The 26,718-nt window shown below is 36.2% G+C and overlaps 1 protein-coding gene across 2 annotated transcripts in view; it reads right to left on the reverse strand.

The window, feature by feature from the left end:
- Nucleotides 1-26,718, reverse strand: part of Gabrb1 (gamma-aminobutyric acid type A receptor subunit beta1) — a 455,282-nt gene that overhangs the window by 412,097 nt on the left and 16,467 nt on the right. The window contains exons 1-3 of one of the 2 annotated variants that reach the window (XM_051198075.1): nt 10,958-11,309; nt 10,653-10,744; nt 10,169-10,236 (exon numbers count right to left, since the gene is read on the reverse strand). In XM_051198075.1, coding sequence (XP_051054032.1) covers nt 10,169-10,236; nt 10,653-10,744; nt 10,958-11,037 — 240 coding nt within the window. In that variant the 5' untranslated portion in view covers nt 11,038-11,309. Of the gene's footprint in view, nt 1-10,168; nt 10,237-10,652; nt 10,745-10,957; nt 11,310-26,718 lie in introns of those variants that run through there. The other variant, XM_051198076.1, reaches the window with a different exon arrangement.

Below are 26,718 nucleotides of genomic sequence, written 5' to 3' on the forward strand. Positions count from 1 at the left end.
AATTTCTATGGAAAATTGGGATAATGGTTATGCAAAAACCTAACTTGTTAGGCTATATTTATGGCATACAGCAATGCTTTTGAATACAATGGGATAGATGCCACCCTGCAATATTCTGAGAATAATTTCTATCTAGAGTTTCAGAGAACCATGTTTTAAATAATCTTTCAAACAACACAGTCTGTGGGGGTGTCTGTTGAATTAGGTATTTTCTTATTTTATATTCTCATACTTGACAAAATCCTTGATTGCCTTTTACAATCTAAGTTTTCACATTTAAAAAGCTCTCCAGAGGAACACTTATCCATGTATTACTTTTTGTACCCGATTTTTCCCTTTTGTCTAAATGGCATTCATGTTGTTATCAATCAAATTATTCTTTAAAAACTTCTTGAATGTGTCAATAAATATTGTTAGTCCAGGTACCAGAATGATGACAATTGAAAAGTAGAAAGCAGTAATTATTTTTAAATCACATTGAAAGTTTTACTAGTACATGCATATGTACACATTTATATTTATCATAAAAATATTCCTATCTGTGATAATGGTAGTCTCATATGATGAAGCTGTTTGTATAGAAGTATCTCATGATTCATAGTAAATAAAAAAGAAAATTACAGATGAAGTATAAGATGTATCAGACAGAGGAAATATTAAGAGTTAAAGACTATAAATGCTATCAAACTAATGATTTTTATGACTAAAATTGTTTTATAATAGTAATGTTAACACAAAAAAAGTCTTTATAACAGATCAGGAAATTGAGAATAATCTGAAATTTCTTGGAGGTTGTATAGTGAGGGAGGAAGATAAGGCTAAAAATTGTCTCATATGAATGATCCCTAAATTATATTGAATTTATAAAGACTTTGAGAAGTCTTGATTTTCTTATATGCCCCAGATAATCTTTCTCCAGCTGACATCTCTGTAATGGCTACAGAAAATGCTCTCTACATTAAATGTAATTCCAGTGAGTTTGAAAGGAGATTGAGGTACATTTGAGTAGGAGAGAGGTTACAGGTAGTGGGAAGGAGAAACAACAGCCACTGACATGAGAGAATAGTCCAGGCACAGGTAGGCTTTCAAATGAACTATCTCTATGGAAACAGCGAAGCCAGTTTTCTTGACTAGAGAATTGTGTATCATTCCCTATAAAATAACAAGTTAAAAGGAATAATATTCTAGCCTGAGTCACAATGTGTTAGAGTAGGAGATTTTTCTAAACCTATCCCCACGTTTTCAGGTCCTGTGTAAACTCTTTCAGGTGGGACTCACTGCTTCAAACTTCCCCTATCAATCTTCAGCAGCAAAAGTAAAGCCTTGAACCTCTAATTTTTCCCATTTTGTATTAAGCCTCATCACTCAACACTCATATTTGTTTTCTGTACAGTTAGGGATGGAACAGCTAACAACTGCCTAAAACTGCTTTTATTTTGATTTATTCACCTAGTCATTTATCTTCATCTTTTCCCTCAAAGATGCATTGTAAACAATGCAATCTATGAATAAGACTTTGCCTTCCCATATTAACTTTATGAGGCCATCTTTTAAGGGACTGGCCTGCTGGGTTCTTGCTTAAAACCATACCCAAACGTCAGTTCAGATGTTTCCATTCCTCTGCAAAGCTCTCAGGAGTCACCTTTAATTTCCTGGCGGGTAAGCTTCATTTCTCAGGGCACACTGCCACTCCAGCTTACACTGTCTTTATTCTCAGTCTGGTCTCATCACCAGATGCACCATCTACAACAACTCACACTGCTCTCATGCAATTTCACATCGAAGCACAATGTTCCAGAAAGACTGAATCACTTTCAGAATGCAGTGGAGAAGAGAGCAGACTGTGTAAGTGACTTTCCCACAACCCCATTCTCTCCTGCTTTATAAAGACAACTGAAACAGAATACGAAGATCTTTTCCATGGGAGAAGTTGAGCCATATATAATAAATTCTGTCAGGGTTATGTCTGCTTAGATAAAGAAGCATATTGCTAGGGATAATTAAAGTTAACTGCATTCCACTTTCTGGTTAGCTTAGTACTCTTTCTCAACAACTATAACCAACTCGTTTAGTCAATGTGCTTTTGGGCACAGGATATTCCAATATAAAATATGCTTATTTGACAACACAATAGGAAGATCCAGCAAATAATTGGTTTGTTTCAGGATAATTGTAATCTCCAATGTTCAAACTCAATGCACATATAACCACCTTAAAACAATACAACATAGAACCCTTTACTCTGAATACATGGCCACTCCAGAGAGAAGGTGATAGTGTATGGGGTTTCTTTACTGGGAAGAAGGTGGTCTTTAAGCCATCACTCATTAAAAAACTCTAGAGATCAACTTGGACTCTCTCTAACATCTATTATCCAGCTGTCAGTAAATCCCTCAAATTCTCCTGTCGTTGGGCATCACTGCCCTTGTTTTCCATCACAAAAACCACTGTACCACATTAGGAATTTATCTTCCACCTTCTACTTTGAAACAGCCTATTAGCTTCTTATCCAGGGATGCTGCCCTCAACCTTGCTTTCCCATACTGTACACCAAAAATAATCTGTGAAATTTAAAACATATTGCTGGCAAAACCCTTAGGAGGATTTTCACCATTTGAGGAGTCAGACCCATTTCCTTAACACACTCATCCCAGATTGTTTTGATAGTGTCAACTCATTTTTGTTTTAGAAAAGTGAAAGTTTTCTCTATATGAATAAAATTTTTAAATTGAAATTTTAGAAGACCACACAAGAGGGGAAATTCTCTAAAGTATGCCTCTAATCCTTGCTTGATTTGAAAAAGATAAGTGTTGCTGTATCTCCTGTATTCTATCAGAAAGAGATGTTGCACAGACAGACAAGCATGTTTCTAGAGCAGCTTTTTCAAAACACAACTGAGAATATTCAATAGTTCTGTCACACCTTACATTTACAACTCAGCCTAATCTCTTGACAATACTCTCTGTACCCTTTCAGTTCTCACAATAGTGAGTCACTGTAGTTACCAGAACACTTCATGATATTTCCAGGCATGTCTGCCTGTTCATACTCTTGTCTTCTTGTTTGGAAAGTCTTCCTTTGCATTTGTAGTCTGTTCACAATTGTTAACCACTATTTCACTTCAAGATTCATTTCAGGCATAGACTCCCTCATGATGCAGTAGAAATTATTTCTTTGTGCTCTGGGGAGATCCCATGAACACATGTATCTATCAAAGATACATGTTGTTTAATCATAACTCTGTACTATATATTTTCCTCCATATTTCAAAATCACTAAAAGTCTGGAAATTGTGCTAGTGTCATTCTAATTCTGACTTCTATTCAAGACCTGATTAAAAAAAAAAAACTAAATGTTTGGTAGGTTTGTGTTGAATAGAAATACCAAAGATCACAATCACTATCAATATTTCAAAAATCTTCCAAGGAGAAATTTCCCATACTTCAAAATTAGAACTTTAAAAAAAGAAACAAAAATCTTATAAGTTGTGTAATGACATAAAGCCCATTTGTTTCATTTACTAGAGTAAACAAATGAATGGTTTTAGAAAAAAATCGCTTTAACTTAAATTCACAATATAATAAATAGCAGGTTTCACTGGGGGATGTAACTGGCAGGGGTTATACTGTGGTCCTCTTGGTAGAGGGTATGATTATCCTAATGAAGAATAATTGGCTTACTAAAGAGAAAAACTGTATCTTTTGTTTTTCTTTATGTGATTAGCTTTTCCCTCAAGTTATTTCTAGTTGTAGGAGTCAATTGTTAATCCTTCACTAAGCATATTGACAGGTGCTGACAGAAGTCTTCTGCAAACTTCCTGTTCAATGGAGAGAAGTGAAGGACTAAAATCAGAAGTGTCATAAGACTGATCCTGGAGCTAGGAAAAAATCAAATTCAGCACTCTCCAGGATAATAGAGGAAGCATGTACTAACACATGGATCAATGTATTTTCCTGTTATCCTAAAGGATAACTGTGCCATTTGATCTAATTACTGAAACTTAAACCAGGAAAAACATTTAAATTAACTTATTTTGGAAGCATTTTGACTTTCTGATAAAGCAATACTTAATTTATGTATGAGTGCTGAGGATGGTATCAAGTATTTAGGGGGAAACACTAAGGCAACAAACACCAGAAAATTCCAAAAGTGACATTGAGATTCACCTTAAACAAACACTCAGGTTTTATTGCTCATTCATCAGTCACCTCAAAGAAAGATTTTTAGAAATTTGGATAAGTATTTCCAGATATTTAGGTCTGAAAAATACAACAGTTTACTTCTGTTCAATATCAAATATTGAAAAAATGTCTGAGTTTGATAGCAGCAGAACAATGTCTACAGCTTGCTTACCATGGATAACTTCAGATGAGAAATACCTACAATTTAGTTTTTGCTTCAGCATTCCTACATGTCAGTCAAGCCTCATTTGAGGACCATCAATACAAGATTTCTTGTTGCTGTATTTGCAAATGAAGTAAGGAAGAGAAGATTGGACAATAATTTCATGACTGATCAAAATGATGTTTGATGATGATGAAGTCTATAATTACTGCGCATTCCCAAGAGGCTATCCCAGTTTTCAGTCTAGCAACTCAATAAATGCTTGTTGATTGACTTGTTGATGAGGACAATGGGATGGAACAAGACAGAATCTGACAGTGGAATAAAATGAAATTGTTCTTGATTCCAACAGAAATCTAAATTCATTAAGGACAGACATTTTAGGATATTTGAAGTTAAAGGGCTTTGTTTCATTTTATAGAAAATGCTAAATCCTGGAGAAAACCAAGTCCAAATTCAAATTCATAAATTAAATACTAGGAACACTTTAAACATTTAAATTTGTTAGCTGGCACTTTAGAAGCAGATATATGGGCATGTAGCCTGTTTCCAGCTTTTTTGTTTTGTTTGTTTGTTCATTGTTTTTGTTTTGCTTTGTTTTTTGTTTTAATGGGTCAATGGGTCTCGGGTATCTCAGACTGACCTGAATTTGCAGTGTAGCCAAATATCTGATCCATCTGCTTCCACCGCTTTATTGATGACCTTATAGGCATGTGCCATCACTCCCAAGTTTTCTGGTGCCAGGGAACCAAACTTGGCTTCCAGTATGCCATGCAATCATATCCCCCAGTCCCAGTGTCAAACTTTGACCTTTCTATTTACTAGCTTTAACTATGAAGTTGGCTTTTAAATTTACAGCTTTTCGTTCTGTAGCGAGAGGTAAGAATTGCATTGCATACCCTTAATTTATAGTTAAATAAGCAGTTAATTTAAAATCTATAAAAGACATATTCTACACATGGGAAATAGTCAATAAATATTCTTATTTATTTTCACTGCATCACATACTTTCATGCCCAATCTGATCCTGCAATCCTCAAATTGCTGACTTTCCTATATGAACTCCAACATTGTAAGATCTAGATAGTCTGATTTTAATGAGATTTAGGGCATAAAAATACCTGTTATCTCCAAACAGAAAAACAAAGCAGTTTCCCTCTCAGATAGTATATTCTATTGCTGAACCTGAAAGAGGGATCCTGGTGAGTTTTCTTGTAAGAGAAAGGGATTCTTATCTGTTTACTTATCTGCTGGTGTGTGTTCCAGCTTTTAATTGGTACTGACCTCTTTGCTCCATTTCCAAAGGAAATTCTATTATAATTCAAGAGAATGAATTGACATCAGCAAGAATATATTTGAACTACTTTTTCACAGCTATTGCTAGCTATTTGTTATGGGAAAACAGTCTCAGTATTCTGAATTAGTGAAGGGTACTCCATAAGGGGAAAAGATTATGTTATTATGGGCTTGGCTCAATATATATGATACGATATATGCTATTTCACTTGACATTTTTCCCCACTTAGCACTAGCTGACTAACAATTGTTGATAAAGGAAGACTTCAGTTTCCACTGAACTACATCTTTTAGGCTCTTTGTCTCTTTGACTCTTATTTACCTTTAATTATGGAAGTAATCTTCCCTTTGAGTACTGTTGCCTAGTAGAATCACCAGTAAATAACTTCAAACTTAACATAAAATTTTGACATACTCATACTCCTAGAGAAAATCAAAAGTAAAACAAAATGTTTACTTTTAAAGAGAACATTAGAATAATGCTCTTCAACTTTGATATTCAAAGTACTGTCTACACACCAGCAATTGACATCTTTCAGGAGAAATATAGACTATCAAATACCCATATCAAATCTCAGATTCATAATTTGAATTTTGTGAGCCTCGGGGTGATTTATATATGCCTTTACGATTAAGAATCTGGGGCATAGAAGATGAAAGATTATTGCAGAGAGGTATTCTGACAGGTGGTTCTTGTCTTGAGTCACCAGGGTGATGACAATTAAACATAGCTGGATGAAGTACCAAGAACCAATGGAATCTAATATTAAGAGAGCAACAATATGGAATATACATAGATATCTGTTCAGTTCAATTTGTTTTATGCATTATTTGTACAATTGTGTCTTTTTTATACTTGTCATTGTTGAAACTATTTGTGAATCCTATAAGAGCATTCATCTCTGCACTTGCAGAACAGTGAAGACAAGAGGCTACTCTTGCTAGAAATAGCTTGTACTGTATCTTGGTTTGAGTCAGAGATCTACATGTATAGTTTCATGCATGTGGACACCCAGATCATCATGTCTTTAGCTTGAGGAAAGAAAACTGTATCTAGAATTGCATCTTGATAATTGCAAGAGGCCCTTACATGAGAAGGGACAGCTTGTGAACATCTGCATAGTAAAGCTTAGCTCCTTGGTTGTTTGTAGGCTACATCATATTTCTCCAAGATACTACTCAAAGGAAGAACTTCTGTCTGTTAATGCCTCTTTAATTGAGCAGATTATGGTAGTTATTTTACAAGTGATTGCTAGGAGCCGTTACCTCCTTTCATTCTATTGGCCTCCTGTTCTAATGAGCTATGGATTGTGTGTGTGTGTGTGTAGAGCTTCACAGAAATTGTAAAATTCAAAGATTTGAAGTGTTTAATGTACAATAAATGGAAACTGTGGAAGATCTTTTTCTATATAAGATTTTAGAAAATAGTAACACTATGTGGTTACTGTCACTTTACCACAAAGTTCATAATGAGAATGAAAACTTTCTTTTTGAACCAATAATAGTTAATATCATAAAGAAGTCTAACTTTCAATTATATATAATGCATATATATATATATATATTATATATATGTCGTCTACATAAAAATTATTCTCTAAAGGTTTTTAATTCACTTCTCAGAACTAATGAATTATTTTTCTTTTCTTTTACTTAATTTATAACTAATATATAAAATATATCAGTTTTGCACAGTAATGTATTGATAAATCTTAGGGTTTCTTGTACATATTCTTTACCATAACAATTTCCTTTTTCTTAATTTTGGAACCACATTTTATATCCTGAAGAACATTAGTCAGAAAGAAGTTCTGATGTTAACCTTAAAAGTGGGCAGTATTATAAACAAATTTTGAAGCATATTTTACTTAGATTACCCACAAAAACAGGGGAAGCTCATGGACCCCAGTAAGATAACTGGGAAATCAGCATAGGACCGATCCAGACCCCCTTAAAGTGGGTGTTATTTAGGAGGACTGGGCAGTCTATGGGGCCTCTGGTAGTGGATCAGTATTTATCCCTAGTATATGAAAGGGCTTTGGGAGCCCATTCCACATAGAGGGATAGTCTCTCAGCTAGACACAAATGGAAGGCCTTACCCTCCCAGGGAGCAAAAAGGGGGTGGGGTGGGGGGTTGGGAGGGTGAGAAAACTGTGATTGACATGTAAAACAAGCTTGTTCCAAATTTAAATAAGAACCTTATCATTAATTAATTAATTAATTGAGCCCTAGTTCTCTAATCCATTAATTTAATGCATAATTATCATGTCATGCTCCCAGCCATAGAATAGGTAATAACAATAATGACCAAAAATGTTGCAGTAAAGCATTTAACTTACATTTTCATTAAATACTATCTGTGCTATTTTATTGTCAATTCTTATCTGGTTTTCAGTTTGTAGAAATTTCCCTAACATATAATCACAGGTAAGTTGGTGCCCATCATGTTACAGAAGAGTGCTCAATAACAAGCTATGCACCTTATTTCCCAAAGACCTTTATTCCTATGTATATTGGCCAAATCACATTGTGGAACAGTCCCTTCTTGATAGATATTATGGGTAGAATCAACTATCTCTATTCTGTACATGGCATCCTCTTGACCCTTCACAAGACTGCCTCCCCCCACATATTTTCATTAACCTTAGCTTGTGATGGTTGTTATGTTTATGCAACTTATATATTCAGTTAAGTTTTAAAAGTTTGTAAAAATATGTATATACATATTACAGTGACATAGACCACTGTCGATTTGCCTTCTGATCTATGGATATGTTTACAGGATGCCAGAAAAATGACTGAACAAGAAAGAATTTTCATAATGTGTGCACTGACACTAATTGTTAAGCTAATATATCCGGTTGCCTTTGTAGTCATAGGCAACTGTTCGTATGCATGCACATCTTATTATGCTTCTCTGCATGTTTGTAAATAGTTGCTTTGGGTAGTAGCACACATGTGAACAGAACATTTGTCTGTTAAAAAGTCTTCACTAAGTAAAACTTGTTTAATCAAATTTGAAAAAAAATGGATCTCTTTTTCTGTGTAGTAGTCAAAAACACTTGATAGATATTCCAAACAGTCTGAGACATTATAAAATAATATTTTAAATAAGCCATTGAAGACAGTGAGAGTTTCAACTCTGCCTCCAAAGCTACGCATTTTATACTTATACCATCTATTGAATGATCTATAAACATAATATTTATTGTTTCCTGATATAATCTAAAAGATGAAAAGGAAATTTCTTAAGCCTCAGCATATTACAATAAAATGGTTCTTATACTCTAGTTTCTCTTCAGATCGTCTAAATCTTTCGCCTTTTACAATAAAATGGCCCACTAGGAATGAAATGAACAATTCAGTATCTGCTACAGATGGAAATGGAGAAAATCCTAAAGGATCCTATTCTAAGTTACTCAGTATATCTAAATTTCTGTTGCTGTAATTTTTTTTCAAGGTGGAATAAAAATGACATTTTGTTTCTGTAGATCTATTTGTTCCCTGCGTGGTGGGTTCTAGAAAAGCAACAGGCATTCTTTCACCTTGAACAACTAGAAAACGGCTTCCCAGAGTGAATGGAAACAACCAATAGCAAAAGTGGCAGCTATGACTTCAGTACTTTTTTACAATAGCCCCATAGAAACGCTAGGACATGAAGATAAGAGAAGAGTGGGAAGGGAGGGAGGGACTACAAATGTAGATACCTTAATATTAATGACTATTCTAATTCACCCCTCCCCTGGCTCAGTCCTTTTAACCATCAGATCTTTTCCTCTTGCCTAGGTTACTACAATAAAGCAAAGCCATTTGATTCGACTCATTCTCTTCCAACTTAAAACTTGCAAGCTGCAGAAAGACAAACGCATGTACCCTCCCATGCATTTGTATAATATCCCCAGAAGCAAGCTTGGGCACTTGTGCTCTTAGGAATCCTGGACTGTTCATCTCAGCCTGTTGCTCCTGCCAAACACCGTGCTAGATTCTGTAGTAGGGACGGGGACACTTTCCAGCTTTGCCATGCTAGCTTGGTGGCTGAGCTGTGTGGGTTGCGGCTAGCAGGCTGCTGGATCTGAAGATGTGGGGGCTGTGTCTGGCCTGTGGCTGAGAACCCAAACCCCTGGTCAGGGGGACGGACCCCAGTGCAGGCCACCGAGCTGCCGGCAGATGGTGTCCTGCACAGCCCCGCACCCAGGGAGACCCGACTAAAGTAAGGTTCAGACTCCGCCCCAGCCAATCCACCGGCTCAACAGTCCCTCTTCCTTCCCAAAATAGTGCGGTACACCGCAGTAACCCTTGTGTGTGTGTGTGTGTGTGTGTGTGTGTGTGTGTGTGTGTGTGTGTGTGTGTGTCGAAATACAAACTGCGGGGTGATGGACAGTGTGTACTGGAGTGGGGCGTACGCGCGGAGTAGGACCCTGGGGACCAGGGCCGAGGTGACCACCAATGAAAAGCAGAAGACAGAGAACGGATCCATTTCGCATCTGCGTAAGCTCAGCGGCTCGCCAAGCCATGGGAGGCCACTCACCATGTTCACTTCGGAGACCATGTCTATGCTGGCGACATCGATCCGCATCCCTACATCCACCGGGGGCCCTGCCGGGGAGGTGGATAACAGCAAAGACAATCATTGAGTGGCAGATAGCTGAGGGGACATAGGAGGCTTCCCAGGTCTAATTACAGGCTAAACAGGCTCCCTCTCTTTCCCCATCCCTGTTGTAGGGGACAGCCTGGGAAAACAGGTGTGGGCACACGCGTGATGCGGTGACAGTGCAGAGGGTGTGTCGGGTTAAGGAGAGGGGCAGCTCAGCCTGAGGATATGTCCACCTGAGACTGGGATCCTGAGTGTGTGCGTGCGTGCGTGTGTGTGTGTGTGTGTGTGTGTGTGTGTGTTCAGGGCGTAGTACTGCACATTTACAGGCACCGTAAAATAGGGAAGGAGGCATTATCTTTGACCGAAATGGGAAACTAGGGAAGGGTTACAGGTTGAAAGAAAAATGATGAAGCATTACCTCCAAAGTCCGGCCTCAAGCGAATGTCATATCCCTTGAGCAGTCGGTCCACTGTCTCTTTCACGTATGACATGTTGCTGGGTTCATTGGAGCTGAAGGGAAGAAGTAAGGACTGTATTCAGATTGAGCACAAACTGCAAACAGACATAAAAAGATCCAGGCACACCTACCCCCAAATAACAAGGTATATGATCCAGCAGGCACAGAAAAAGAAAAAAGAAAAAAAAAAAAAAGAAAAAGAAAGAAAGAAGAAAGAAAAAGAAAAACACCAAGAAAAAAGAGAGAGATTGGAGAAGGCAGCTCACCTGTGTGCACAACAAACCATGGCAACCATCACAGGAAAAGAAAGAAGCCCCAAACTCTCTCGATTTTGTACTGTCCACATTACTAACTCTGATGAAAGAATTGTCTTTTCTGCGAAGATTCAAGGAATGCAACTTAGTCGGCGGCTGGGCAGTAATTCCCGAATGGACCTGCGCATGCGCAGAGGGCACTCACTGCCAAAAGACACCTTGTGCCTTGCAAACAATATTCCTAGTGGAACAGGCAACAGATTTCAATCCGTTTAAAGTTCCTGTCTAGGGTGCTCCGCGTTCTCCGGGTAGTCAGTTACAACCTGCTGTCTCCATGCAGGGGATCCTACGTGCCTGAGTGTGCCCAGTTTCTCTGCACTGTGGTTTGCTGTGTTCCTTTTCCTTGTATCCTAAACATGATTCTTCTTTTCTTTTTTGTTTGTTTGTGTGTTTTTCTGCGCATTTAATGATGCAGCTAACGCTGTCTGATTGGCATCTTTTGTTGATAATCACGGAGGTCCTAGAACAAAAAGTCTGGAAGCAGTTCTCTGGTTGGGGATGGGGATGATGCTGGAGATGGGGAGTGGGCAGCCACAGCCTAAAAACCAGTGAGGGTAGTGGATGGGGGATGGGAGGAAACTCAGGACAAGTTTGGGCAGCTGTGAATCTTGTCCTCTTCTGGGGTAATTTAGAGGGCTGCAGGCTTGGTGCAGTGTTTCTCTGGGTTAGAGGAGAGGGAGAATTGGCAAACTTTTAAATGTACTCTTTACATTTCCGCCTCCTCTCCATTGGTAGATTTGGAATAGGAAGTGAAGGAAACAAGGATGGGTGACTGTGGTGGAAAATCATTTTTCTAAACCCTTTGCTGGCAAATCTTACAGTTTTTAGTAAGCAGATCTTCTTACTTATAATTGCCAGTATGCCAGCTCCTGGTGGCAATCTCTAAACAGAACCCTGAACATCCCAGGTCTAACCCACAGCAGGCAGCAGCAAGGAGCTCTGGAGCAGCCAATCTCCTCTAAAATAAAGGAAGTTGATAAATGTAATTCAATAAATATCATGAAACATGTTAAGCCGTTGAAAACTCTGGGCTAGGCTCATGTTAAATGGCAACTTCATTGTAAACTAGGTATTCTGAGATTTGGACCTAGCTAAAGAGGGTTTTTGGCCTAGAGAAATTCACACAAGCAAAAACAAAAATGCATCTTTATATAGTCTATGTAAACTGAAGAATTATTATTATAGCAAGAGGCATTAGAAATTATTGCAGAGGAGGGAAAAAAAAAGGATAACAATGCTTTTTTCCAGAGAAGGAAGGGGAATTTTCATTAGGATAAACAATATATCTAACTCTTAGAGACTAGCAAACTTAGTTGTGTAACTGTATGCAGAAGAGGTTCCTTATAAAGGGAGGGAAGAAGGAAGTGATGGTGGGTGATGGGGTGTTAAAGGAAGTGAGGATATCATCTAGACTTCTGAAAAGCAGTGAACATTTAATCAAGGATGGGCAGGGATGGATTTAGGTTTTAGAAAAGACATTCTGGTAGAATAGTAATGACAAGGAAGAGTGATATTTACCACTTGTGCACATAACATAGGTTACTTCATTCAAACCATAAAACAACTCATCCTTAGAGGTAGTACAGAGAATACTTCAGACTACTGAAACCAGTAGTTAATGTCAAACTGCTGATAAGTAGTGGAATCTGCAATTCAAACTGGAATCCTTAGGTGTTATTATTCTCCACACTATAAAGCACAGACTTTCAATGCAGATAAGGAAAACAAGGGGAAAAGGAGGCTATTGAGGAATGAAATAAAGTAAGAAACTCTTTGCCTTGGTAAGAAGCAACAGGCAATTGTAGGCTTTCTAGAGTACAATAGAGACATCAAGAGATCACAAGAATAATGAACCAGGTACATGTGAATGTTCCTTAAAGAATTGCATAAACATTTCAACATGTACTGAATTTAACATCTTCAAAAGAGAAAAAAATCAATAACAATAGTTTCATATTATATCTGGGCATCAGAAATTCCTGAAGCCTCAGTGCTAAGTCTTGGATTTCTAAGTTCGCTTGAGTGGCTAACAACTTGCTTTTACATGCAGATCTGCATGTAATGGGCCAAAGAGAAGATCTGTTCACATTTCAGAGCCCTACTGAAATGCAGAATCTTTTTGTGCTGTCCAACCATGCAAAAACCATCCTGTGCAAATCAAGCCACTTACAGGTTTGCCTCACTCACTTACCCATGCCTTTATTCCTCAAATGTTTATTGAACCTTTAGTAGGTGCCAGACATCATGTGAGGAGCCGATGATGCAGCAGTGAACAAACAGTGCTCAAGGTCCCTTCTCACCTGTGTAACTTGCAAACATATTCAAGTCAGAAAAGAAACATTTGGCTGGATGCTCACTGTGGCTGTTATTTAACTTTTACAGCATTCATTGGAATATGCATTTCTAATTGGTTATAAAACCCCAAGGTTTTTTGTTTGTTTGTTTTTGTTTATTTGGATAGGAATCACCACTGCATTAGCAAGGTCTGCTTAAGAGCCAAGACTTTATTCTTAAGTCAAGGTGTGAGTTCGGATACTTTAATTCTAGTGGTAAGCATGCTTCTGCCAGTTCAGTCCCACTGGATTTTACTCTGAAATTACACTTTCTGATTAGATGAAAACATACTATAAAAAGTCATATGACATTACTTTTTCCATTTTATGAATATGATGAATCAATTATATAAAACATGTTTTTTATGACACCAAATGATAGCCACTATTTATATTGAGATGTTACTGAAGATTCACCCTACTTTATCTCAGTATAGTATGCCTGTGAGAAGGCTCTGTGGGAAAATTGTTTTCAAGACCTTCACACTTTGGAAATTGTCTGAATTCCTGAGTAGGCTGCATCTTGATAACAATAGGAATCTTAACACTCATTCATTCCCCCATACTTACTTTGGACACTGGGTATGTTAGAATTATAAATACAGCTTTGCTTTAATCATTATGCAAGATGTTAATGACCTTCATTTTGATACATACACTGCATTTTTTCCTGATGTCTTAGAAGTCTAAATTTAATCTCCCCTCTTCACACTTTACTAATTTAAAAACAGATATATTGCACTGAATATATGGAGTTTGTAAGTTGTCTTGTAACTGTGAAATAAATAAATCTTAAAAACTAAAAAGAAATAAGTTAATAATTGATCCAGATGCTTTGGGGATTCTTTTCCCTCCTCACAGCCTGAAAAACCCAACACTTCCTTCTCTTGTGAAGTTGCTTGTTTCTTCTCAACACCTTTCTCCCTTCAGAGCTCAACCCAATTAAAAAAAACTCCTATCTCTAAAACTCAGCAGGACATTGACACCCTTCTATTACCTTCTGCTGATCCTATTAGGAGAAAATTGAAGGGCCTTAAAGATTAGCATCCAAGCTAATATAAAGACAATAAAAATGAGCACTCACAAAACATTCACATACAGTTTTGATATTTCTTTGACAACAACAAGGATAAATAAGAAAAACAAATGTATTGCAATAACTTAAAAAATTCCAAATGGACCTGAAAAAGCTGAAGAAAATACAGGGAGAGAAGTGTGAGAACCCAGAATTGTAGCATTTTATCAAAGCTTAAAAAGTGCAAACAATTTGAATAAAAATCCTTAAAATCAAATGGAAATTGAGAACCAATTCCAATATTCAAATGTAAGAAGAAAAAAAAAAAAAAAAAAAAAAAAAGAGGGAAAGAGAGATTTTGGGAGAAATTTGCCCAACCAACTCAGACCACCTGAACATGGGGTCTCAGTTAGAAGGCCTGAGTCATCTAAAGCACCTCTGACAGTGGAACAAGGATGTACCCCTGGTGCACAAAATGACTTTGGGAGCACATTCCCCATGGAGGGATACTCCCTTAGCCTAGAGGCAGGAGCGAGGGCTTAGTCCCTACTCCAAATGACTTGACAGATTTTGATGATCCCTCCTGGAAGGCATCACCCTCCCTGTTGAGTGGGGGTGGGGGTGGGAATTGAGGGGGGTGGGGAGCATGGAAGGGAGTGGGGAAGGAGAGAGGGAGAGGGAACTATGATTGTAATAGATATATAAAATAAAAAAAAATTTATACGTAAAGAAATGCCAAGGCACCATGTTTAACCTATAAAAATATAATATTCTATTCTTTCTGTTGTTTTGATTGGGATTTATATAAAGATAAGAAATAAAGACCAGAAGGAAAAAAAGAAAAAAGAAATGAAGACCAGAGGAAAGAGTCAGTGCTTTAGGTAAAGCAGCAAAAGATGAAATATAATAAAAGTCTGTAAGGAAACTTGTGATCCATGAGCCTATTTTACCTTGTTATATACACACAATTTTAAGACAGGTAGGGATAAAAATACAAGATAAAATGCAAACTCTTGGAATTTTGTGAAAGTTGAGTAGAATTTACTTTCTTCTTGTTTCATAGAATAAAGTTTAGTGTGAATTATTAGCTGAAGAATAAAATATTGCAAACAAGTTAGTGGGTATTTGGTAAATATGCTAACTCATTTACCCATTCATTTATTCTCTGTGTGTGTAGATAGTATGAGAAGGACTGGGAGAGAATGAGATGATGAGAAATAACACATTTACCCATGAGTGCTCAAACATGAACACAGAGCTAAAGTGGTACAGACTGCTGAGAACCAATGTGCAAACCAAGCTTGTCAAGTGCATATTCTAATTTCTTGTCATTTCTATCTGATTGTCATTCAAATTCTTCCAAAATTTGGAATAAAGAATTGAAAATATACCCATTTGTACTGATCCCTGAAATTATATAGCAAAAGTGTTACTACTTGAAGAATTGCCTAGCTATTTCCTGTGGGAAGAAATCAAAACTATTAAATTAAATCATTCTTGCTTTGGAAGATAAAGAAAAATCATCAAACATTTCAAATAGTAGTATATTTGCTTCAGTTTTGTGCCATTCTTGTAACATATTAAGGCTGAGTAAATATCAGATAGAAGATTTGGGATTTTCCCATCACAGAATTACAAATGTACTAAATATGGGCATACAAAGGTTTAAAATTGACCTTTAAAAAGTAAATGATATTTAACATGAATTATCAAATAAAAAATATATATATATATATATATATATGATAAGTGGAAATAAATGTCATAAAATAAAAACCAAGCCATTACAAAATGTAAGACTACTTTAAAGTGAGTATAATTGAGTATGCATAGTAAACAGAACACTCTCCCTTAATCCCAGCACTTGGGAGGCAGAGGCAGATAGATGTCTGAGTTAGAGGTTAGCCTTATCTGCAGAGGAACCTGTCTCAAAAAAGAAAAGAATAAAGGAAGAAAAGAAGGAAGGAAGGAAGGAAGGAAAGAGGGAGGGAGGGAGAGAGAAAGAGAGAGAGAGAGAGAGAGAGAGAGAGAGAGAGAGAGAGGAAGGAAGGAAAACAAAAGAGAAAGCAATGTGTGTAAAGATATACACAAAACAGACAGAAGTCAATGACACCAAAATGCAATGCAAGTCTGGGGGAAAACTTTCACAGAGGAAGTAAATGACATAATTAGAGATTTTTTAGTAAGTTGGGTAATTAATACAATCAAATATTATTGAGGTGGCATGGGGAAAAGAAGAGAAAGAAGAGGAGCAGGAAGATACACTGAACCTGGTGATGAAAGGAGATCCAGAAATCCTAGTAGCAGTTATATAAGAAGAAAACCTAAGAAGGGGGGGGGTCCCAAAAATGACAAAGGTTATGAGTTTTATAATTGAACAGGCTCATTGAATGTTAAATAGCATCAATTAGTCATATTCTAGTGAAATCTCAGAACTTCTTGGTTATAGAAAAATTTAAGATACTTTTGAGAAAAGTAAGTCATTTACATGACAAGGGAATAGTTTGGCATTCTTCTTATCAGCAAAGTTAGCACCAGAAATCAGCAAATTAAGGTCTTAAAAATCACAGCAAGTATCCCAGTGTGAGCTCTGCTGTAACTAACCAGCACTGCTCTACATTAACACTATAAACTCACTTCTAAACATAGAAGAACTGAGAAAGTGTTGGTCCAACAGATCCTTCCAGCAGAAAAGATGATACCAGCTAAAAAACGTAAATAGTAACTAAATTTTTTGTGACACAAAAATGAAATGATAAGCAAATAGACCCTTAAAGTAAATTATCGCCCAATTTTGTGTGAAATGGCAAAAATACATTAAGAATTTATTCTGAATATGAAGGTCAGAGGTATACGCCAAAATAGTATCACTTACAAAAATGACATAAAACTAAAAGGTTGTGAAGATGGAAGGAATAGATACTTTGTGTACCATATCTTTCTTAAGTATGTGTTGAGTTTATTGAGCATTTATTATGAACCAAAAACTATTATAAAATTTCTTCATATATTATGCCATTTATACCTAGCTTTTATACCTAACCTGTATTGATTTCTAATTTGAAGTCTGAAAAGTAGATCACATGAGAAGAGTCACTTTCTATGAGTAACAAACTCAGAAATAAAGGTCCCCATAAGCTTTACTGCTCAATCTATATCTTCTAAAGAAAAGCAAGAGGTCATGGGGAGGGGCATTACCCAAATGCTTGGGAATGGGAAACAAAATTCCTCCAATATAAGAAAGGACTGTGATAGTCATTCAGTGTTACTGTGGTTAGAAGAAATAAGAGCATCACACATGAAAGTCTGGGCATGCAAAGATGAGATAAAACTGCAGGTATGTCTATATATCACCTTGACTGTCTCCCAGTTTCAAATTATTTTAATTCCTACTGCCAAGAATTTTAAACTACAAAATATTAGAATAAAATATCTTGAAAATATAAAATATTATCAGGAAAGGTAGATTTCTCTTCTTTAAATTTAGTAAAGTATATGCATTTTATAAATCAGGAAAAAAGACACAAGAGATAAAGAAAATATATTTAAATCTACATTAGTAGCATTGTTTTTATGATGTTATTTGTCCATTAAAATTTAAAAAGTAATTAGATGTAAGATGGTTGTTTGATAGAAACATGCAATTGAGTTTTAAACAGAAAAATGAAAATATGGATAAACAATAAAAGTAAAGATTTCTATCATTGAAAAGTAAAATGTTCAACCTAAATACCAGAATTAAAAACAAATTTGTCAGTTCAGTTCTAAAGGAAATAACCTACCAGTCTAAGCATATTTTAAGTCTCTTTAAAAGAAAACAAAACAAAAAGCAATTTGTGGGTTAAGTCCTGTAGAGTTTCAAAGCATAACACAAAATTTTAGCAATTGGCCCATCACTCCTTTTTGAAACAGTCACAATGAGAATATGAAGTCATCAAGAAGCTAATGCCAGAAGGGTTCTTTAATCCTTAGTACCGGGAAGGCTGAAGCAGAGCATCACACATTCCTGAGCTTGTTGGGCTTCAGAATGAGTTTAAGGCAAGCATGGACAATTTAGTAAGACCTTGATTGATAAACTGTAAAAGTTTAAAGTGTGTTGGGGATAGCTGAGTGGTAGAACATTTACCTGATATGTGCTGGGCCTTAGTTCAATTTCCAGTATTGGGGAAATGAAGTTAATTTTCTGGGCAATATTCCATAGACAATGTGTGGTGTGTACATTTGAATATTAGAAAATAATCATTAGATACTGCAAGTATTTTTCCCTTGATATTAGCTATTCTTTCCTGTTTTCTATATTACTTTTAGTTTCCTATGTGTTTTGTATTTCAATTTTGGGTTTAATTCTAGCCTAACACAATATCTTACCACAAACCTTATGGAAATTTATAGCACTTTTTTTTTTCAGCATTACCCTGAGATGTCACATAGCATGCAGTGCTCAGTTAAGAAAATATTCATTCCTGGTCCTTTCCCTCTGGGGATTGAGCAGATATGTGACTAATGTGGCCCTTGGCTCAGTATCATTGGAAGGGAGTATAATTTCACATGTTTGCCAGAATCATACTGCTTTTCCTTGACATTTATGTCCTATCAAATACACGCAGCCAAGCAACCCTTTAGACTTGTTAAATGTTAACACAAGCAGGGAATTTAACAATCTGACAACACCACACCTTCTCATTTAACTTGAGAAATAGCAAGAAATATGGAAACTCCACAACATAAGGCACTACAGAGTTGGCACTTAGCCCCTCAATGGCATTATCATCAGAACCCTCACTAGTTTCTCATAGAGTTTATGTAGGGCATTCATTATATTCTGTTCCCAACTTTTTCCTTAAAAACAATTCATATTATTTATTAAAAGTTAATATTTCCATTAGGACAGAAACAGTAACATTTTTTAAAAGGCCAGTTCTCATTGAAATCATGGAGCTTCAATTTTGCACATTAAATTTTCCCCCAAATAGAAATGTTTTCAGGACTGGCAAGAGAAGAACATTTTGGGATCTTATTTTTCTATTCTTCAGAAATGTACTAGTGATTCCATAACTCACTGAAGTGTTCATATATCACTTTAGCGATTAAGTATAATGATTGTGATTTTCTAAACATTTTTATTAAAACTACATTAAAAGAAATGGGAGGGGGTGAGCATGTGACTTAAACCTGTGGTCTTCATAAGTGGAAGAAGACAGATCCTTACTTTGTGGCCAGCCTGAGATACCCATAAAAGTAGCCTCTCACAAAATGTTTTAATTATGAGAAAGACAATGATAGAAATAGTAGGCTTGTGTTGTTGTTAAAATAGTCAATCAACAACATGGCTTTTGTGCAGTGAAGAATAAATATAGCAGTGTTTTGTGAAGGATACTTTCCCCCCTTTCTCTTTTTGTCAACTTTTCAGCTGAACTATGCAGATCTGTGTCTTTCAGACCTGGGATCGGAGGACCTAAAAGCATAGGGCAGACTATAGTCTAATGCTGTAGACAACCTCACTTTAACTTTCAGTGTACTTTTATACACAAAGTAACAAAGAAAACAATGATCCAAAGAAGTCTGCTTGAGTTAAGAAAAACATGTAAATAAACATTAGTAAGCGTCTGCTTAATATTAACAGAGCAACCTTTTCACAGAACTTTCTCAGGACAGACTAGTTTAGACACAATTGCCTGGCATGCACTATAGATTATATCTGAGAAAGCACAGAAACAAGACAGAGATCATATGCAGGTTCAGGAGACAATGACCAGATTGGGTTCTATAGCTATATTCTGACATCCAACAAGAATAAACACGTCTTATAAATTGAATGGAAATGTTTGTCACAGGAAGCACGAAATCACATTATGTCCAAGAATAATTCAGGGAACACAATCACATGAGGTAAAAGATCCTCGGCCTTTTCCCCTGGAGCCTCTCTGTCTCAGTTCCCCAAGACATTGTTCATCATACATCACTCTTTTGACTATGTCCCAACACCTATTCTTTTTGCCGGCTGTCCTGGAACTAGCTCTGTAGCCCAGGGTGCCTCCGGAGTGCTGGGACTAAAGATATGTGCCACCAAGGCCCAGCTCCCACAGCTATTCTTTTAAGGGCATAAGGATATAGCTCAGAGAACTATTCTAGAACATGGAACACTAGAGTTTGATCCCCAGGCCTACAAAACCCCCCAAGAAAGTTTCATTTTGCAGTCTGGTACAATTTCTTTTAAGGCACCTTTAGCTATAGGAAAAATACACACACACACACACACACACACACACACACACACACACACACACACTACTTACACCTAGGTATAATTCAGAAGCTGTACAATTTGAGATTCTCTCATGATTTTGCTTTTCAAAGTGAAGAGTCACTGAAAACAAAAGATTTGTTTGGACTAATTCATTGGGTACTTTTACAGAGTTGAGGTGACCTTGTGGAGTGTGTGTGAACACATTTGTGTGGTGATTTCTCTACACAAAGCCCAAATACAAGAACTTTTAAAACGCTTAGACTCTTTAAAGGGATTTGTGCTTTATATGTTACTGGGATCGTTTATGGCCAGAGTTCCTGGATAGCTTCAGGAAAGTGGCTGGTTTCCATGTTAATTAGAAGGTGGAAAACTTTAGTCTGACTTCTCTCATTAGGAAAGAAGGCCAAATGCTGAGATGGTCATCAATGGTTATTGATTAAATAAGTCATAGGTCCTTAAGGACATCTTCAGAAATTTTCCGAAGGATAAATGCTGAGCTTCTGGGTTGATGATGATATAGGGGTGCTCTTGTGGTTGATACCTGGATAGACCCTAGAAACATTGCTCCCTTCCTATATACCTTGCCCCAGGCACCTCTTCTGTCTTCCTTTTCCAGTTTTACATTTTACAATGAATAATAATAACAAAATCACTCTCTTGAGTTCTATGGGCTGTTCTAGCCAATGAAGAATTGGAGGAGGGGTAGGTATGCAAAATTATGATTTATATCCAGTAGATTGGGCAACCTGGATTTTCCATTGGTATCTGTCTTAGTTAGGATTTCTTTTGCTGTGAGAGATACCTTGGCCATGGTGATTCTTATAAAAGAATACATTTAATTGGGGTTGGCTTACAGTTTCTGAGTTTTAATCCATTATCATTATGGTGGAACATGACAATATACAGTCAGACATGGTACTGGAGAAGGAACTGAGAGTTAATACATATTGCAATCCACAGGCAACAAGAAGTTAAATGAAACACTGGGCATGGCTTGAGCATATATGAGACCTCAAAGCCCACATCCACAGTGACACAGGTCCTCTAACAAGGCCATACCTTCTCCTACAAAGCCACACACTTCCTAATAGTGCCACTACCTATGAGCTTATAGGGACCAGTTACATTCAAACTACCACAATATCTAAAGAAACACTATTCTGTGTTGCAATCCTTTATAACCTGTAGGAGCTGATTCTCTAAGTAAATAGTTGTAAAATTAAGTTGTAGGAACACAGCTGGTAACCATTGGAAAAAAAAAATAACTTAAATCTTGTGGGATAAGAAAGAGCTTCAAGTGTTGCAAAAGAATAAAGATGAGTGTTATTCCTAAATATAAGAACTTGTAGAGAAACAGACACAAAATTGTATTACTGATAGAAAGTCAATATAACATCAATATTCAACAGATCTATGTCTAAATAGCAATGCAATTCCTTTGAAATGACATGCAAAACTAATAATGACAAGTTTGCAACAAAGAACATCTAAAATAATCTGTAGAAGAATAAAATGAATGATTCCTCCAATGTAGCTCTTAAGACTAATCACAAAAAACATGGAATCTTAAAAATTCAGAATAAAAAAAAAGAGCTAGAATCTGATCTAATAATATATGGCTCCACTACAGATTATGTTATAGATTATGGAAACAAGTATAAGAGATAGTTGGATTTCCAGTGTTTTTAATATTGATTAATAAATAAATGAAAAATATCCTGGATACACACACACACACACACACACACACACACACACAAACAATACATGCTAGGATGAGAAGATAGTTAACTAGGCCCCAGATAGTCTTCCATGTCACATTAAACTGTTAAATTCTACTTAATATCCTGACACATACTTGGTTTTGAGCACTTAAGAAAATGGAGTTAGGAACATCAAACTTGAAGCTTTCTTGGGATATACAGTTGGAGACTAGCTGAGCTATAAGGCAATATGTGTTCCAGATATAAAACAAAATATTATAAATGTTGTATGATGAAAGTATTTTTCACATCATAAGAAAATCAAATCTCAAATTAAAAAGGTGGACCCTGAGTATCTATAAAGAAAGAGGATAAATCAATAAAAGAATGAACAAAGTATAAGAATTCCTAAACTCAATGAAAAGAAAGAAATATGCCATCTAAATACATGAAAAGCTCACAGTACAACACAGGTAATCAATCTTTAATTTTTCAAAGTATCATTAAATTTAGAAACAATTTTAAAACCTTGGTAATCCATGTATTCTTAAGAATGTGGATGAATGATAACGCTAAAACTAATTATCTAGATAGAAAATTAAGTTCTTCAGTACTGAAGTTAGGATAGCTTTTCACATCCACCCATTTACCCTTAGCCACTAGAAATGTCATTTTTCAGTTCTGTTTGTTGCTCTACTGAAAAAAGTTACATGTTTGAGAATGTGTGTGTGTGTGTGTGTGTGAGAGAGAGAGAGAGAGAGAGAGAGAGAGAGAAATTTTAGCAAGCTATAAGCCCATTGAAAAGAGGATTAATAAACCATACTATACTTCTACAATGCTTTGCAGTGGTTAAATTAATGTCATAAAGCTATAATTTTATGGTGGATACTTAATATTTTCAAAATTCCTCTAGTTGGAGATACCATGTCACATGTTTTTAAACAATAGAATGTGAAAGAAATGTTATAGGTGACTTTGTAGCCAAGATGACTAAATATCTACTGTAAACACCCTTAAGTTTTTCTTCTCCTATGAAGCACAAAGGAAGGGCAAAGGTAACAGAGGATGGGAGAAGCTCAGATTCGCAAGTCACTAACAGCATAAAGGTTATTCAGAATTTTGTTTGTGTAAATAACCTTACATTAGAAAGAATAAATTCTTATTTCATTAATTTTTACTGTCAGTTATAGAAACTTGAATTACCATGAAAACTAACAAATGAACTAAAACTGTAATATTAATAAAAAAGCAAATTTCTTATAATAACATGTTCAATATGTAAATTTGAAACAACTTCATGTTATTTTTGTATACATATGCAATAATGACATAAACTTGGGGTGGTGGATAACAAAATAACATGACAATTGCTTTCAAAGAAGAAATCACAGGAATGGTGCAGTTTTTGGAAACCTTTCTTTATGCCTGTAATGTTTTATTTTTTTTTAATTTGGAGTACATTTTGATAAAATGGTAAAAAGTATAGTGTCCTAGATGGTTGTTATTTCATTCCATGTTGTAAGAATAGCTTTTCATCTAAAAATATTTTAGGGGCTTCAAGTACTTAAGACTACTGTGCAATAATGAGGATAAAAGTTTGAATCCCATTGTCCATATTACAAGATGGATCTGAGCACACAATAACCATAGATTCAAAGATGACAGGCACAAGACCATTGGTGCTTGCTTGCTTCTAGCCTTGCAGAGAACATGTGAGCATAAAGTTTGGGCGACCTTGATTCAAAGGAATAGGTATAAAATCACACATCCAACCCCTTCTTCTGGCTTTCATATTATGTGTAGAGCCATACACATACATGTGAATATATACAAATATAAAAACAAGAACCGTTTGAAGAAGTCATATGAAAATCTATTAATGTAGAAACTTCCAAACACACAGGCATGCATGCATGCATACACACACACACACACACACACACACACACACACACACACACACTGTTTGTGTGTAAAATGGAGATACCCCACAACAGGATGACAAATCTACTAGACATCATAGAGTAATACATTAAATAAAGAACAAAACAGTGCCAAGAGTGGGTTACCCTAACTGGAGCTATTGGTCAGTGAGCTCCCATATAATCCCAAATATTATAGGCTACTGCCAATAATTTTGGTTACATCCTAGAATATGGCAGTAAGACATCACTGTTGAAGACAGCATATTTTTAAATTATAGAACATAAAGAAACCAGTCCAATACTCTCTTGGAAGATTCATCCCTTCTGGATAACTTTCATAGTATTGGAAATTTAATCATCAACCTTGCCAAGGTGTGAACTCTGAATGTTAAACTGACGACTGACATGGCAAAATATGGCCACTGGTTTAATATAGCATAAATATCATGGGAGTAACCCACCACTTACTGATTAAATATAAGATGTGTTCCTCAAGATGAAACCTATGCTTAGCTTCATTTCTCAGCCGAAGAAACTGTGGTTAAACAGTTCATAATCCCTAGAGGAGAACCTATTAGCATTATTCTTCTAAGATGAGAGTGTTAAATGTATTCCTAATGACTTCACATTATAATCATAGATTAGTATGTCTTTCAACTCTTGCCTAGAAACCTCTTTCTTCAACAAATGGTTATTCACAGAAATCCACAATTGGTCAAAGTGCAGAAAGTAAGAGACTTGGGAATGCTCAGCTCTAATCAGGACATCTATATAATATTCCTTCCTCCAAAGGCTCAGGGATTATTGCAGAAGAAAGAGGAGAAAGACTGTAAATGCCAGAGACAGTGAGTGACTACAAATAAACAATATTTCTGGACACAACTGGGCATTTACACATATAAACTTTCAGAACACTCGTTCTCAACCTTCCTAATACTGAGACCCTTTAATAAAGTTTGCCATGTTGTCGTGACTCCCAACCATAAAATTATTTTCATTGCTACTTTATAACTGCAATTTTGCTACTGTTATGAATTGTAATATAAATATCTGTGCTTTCCAAAAGTTTTAGGTGAACCCTGTGAAAGAGTTGTTCAAAGTTGATTACCACTGTTTTAGACATTGTGACAGCTTGAACCAAACCTGTACAAGTTCACGCTAGACAAATTCCCAAGAAGTTTGGATAGATGGGCAGGATATCTCACCCCTATTTGAGGTGCCATTGGCAATTGCATCATGGCTAGGAAATGGAGAGTTTGTTTTGTTTAAATGTGTGGGTTTTGGTAAGTCAATCATACTCCAGTGGAAGTTCACACATACAAGGACATATGGGAAACAAAATTTGGACTTGATTGACTTTTGTTGTTGTTACTGTTTTAATTTTTTTTTAAAGGGTACAAGCTTGGGTTGTGAAGAGGCTATGAATGTGGGATGATTTAGGGGAGGGAGTAAATGTGATCAAAATACAATGCACAAAATTTTCAAAGAACAAATTTTTTAAATTTCAAAAGTTAGAGCAACTAATCCTAAAAGCAGTTAAAAAATCAACTTCAAATCACTAGCTCTTTTTTAATTGACATCTACACATTTGAATATTTTGTGTAAGATTTAAGCACTATTCATTTAGCAAGCATATAACATTTGACATGGGGATCAATACTAAAACTTAGAAAAGTCCACCTTCACTAAGAAGATATGTCCTGCTTACAGGGTATGAACATATGAGCTGCTTTGATTTTGGAATCCCCTGAAAAATGCAATTAAGTACCAAGTTTAGTAGTCAAACCGCTGGAAGGAGTTTTGAGACATACCCACCACAAAGAGCAGGTGTGTATGCTCACAAATCATTTACCTAGGGACAGCATGATCCTGATGTCTAGTGGTTCTTAGTTTCTTAGTCAAGCATGACCATTTCACCTCACCTTGGACCTTACCCTAATGATTTCTTGTCTAGTTTTTAGCTCCAGGCAAGCAGTATATGATTACAAAGTTCTTGGACCAGGCCCATGAGCTTCCTGCTGCCAGCTTTTCACAGTAACTGCTGTCCAGATAGTTCACAGCTGGGCTTGGTGCCTACTGGAGGCCTTGCATCTTGAAGGAGGATCATAGATCGAGGGCCAGCTATACTGCTGGGCTCGTTTCTGCAGCAGCAATGATAATTGGAGGCCTTAAGCAAAATCAGAGTCTTTGAAATTTGTCTCTAGGCTTCTAACTCCCTTGTGGTTAATTTTTCTCATTCAGGTACATTTATGCTCATCTTTTAGGTACCATGATCTGTCAACTCTCTACAATAGAAATTACATGCTCTTATGTTCTCATTTTCACTCTAACTCAAACTTATTCATGCCACTGTGTTAATTTCCTAATGTTTTAACACACTTAAACATTTTACCTCTAATTGATGAAGAATATTGGCAATGAGTTAAAAAAAAAGTGTCAGGTTTAACAAAACAAGAATCAAAAGTGTTAGTTATTAGTGTGGCTAACACT

The sequence above is a fragment of the Phodopus roborovskii genome, unplaced genomic scaffold (assembly GCF_943737965.1).
Source record: "Phodopus roborovskii unplaced genomic scaffold, PHOROB, whole genome shotgun sequence".
NCBI lineage: Eukaryota > Metazoa > Chordata > Mammalia > Rodentia > Cricetidae > Phodopus > Phodopus roborovskii.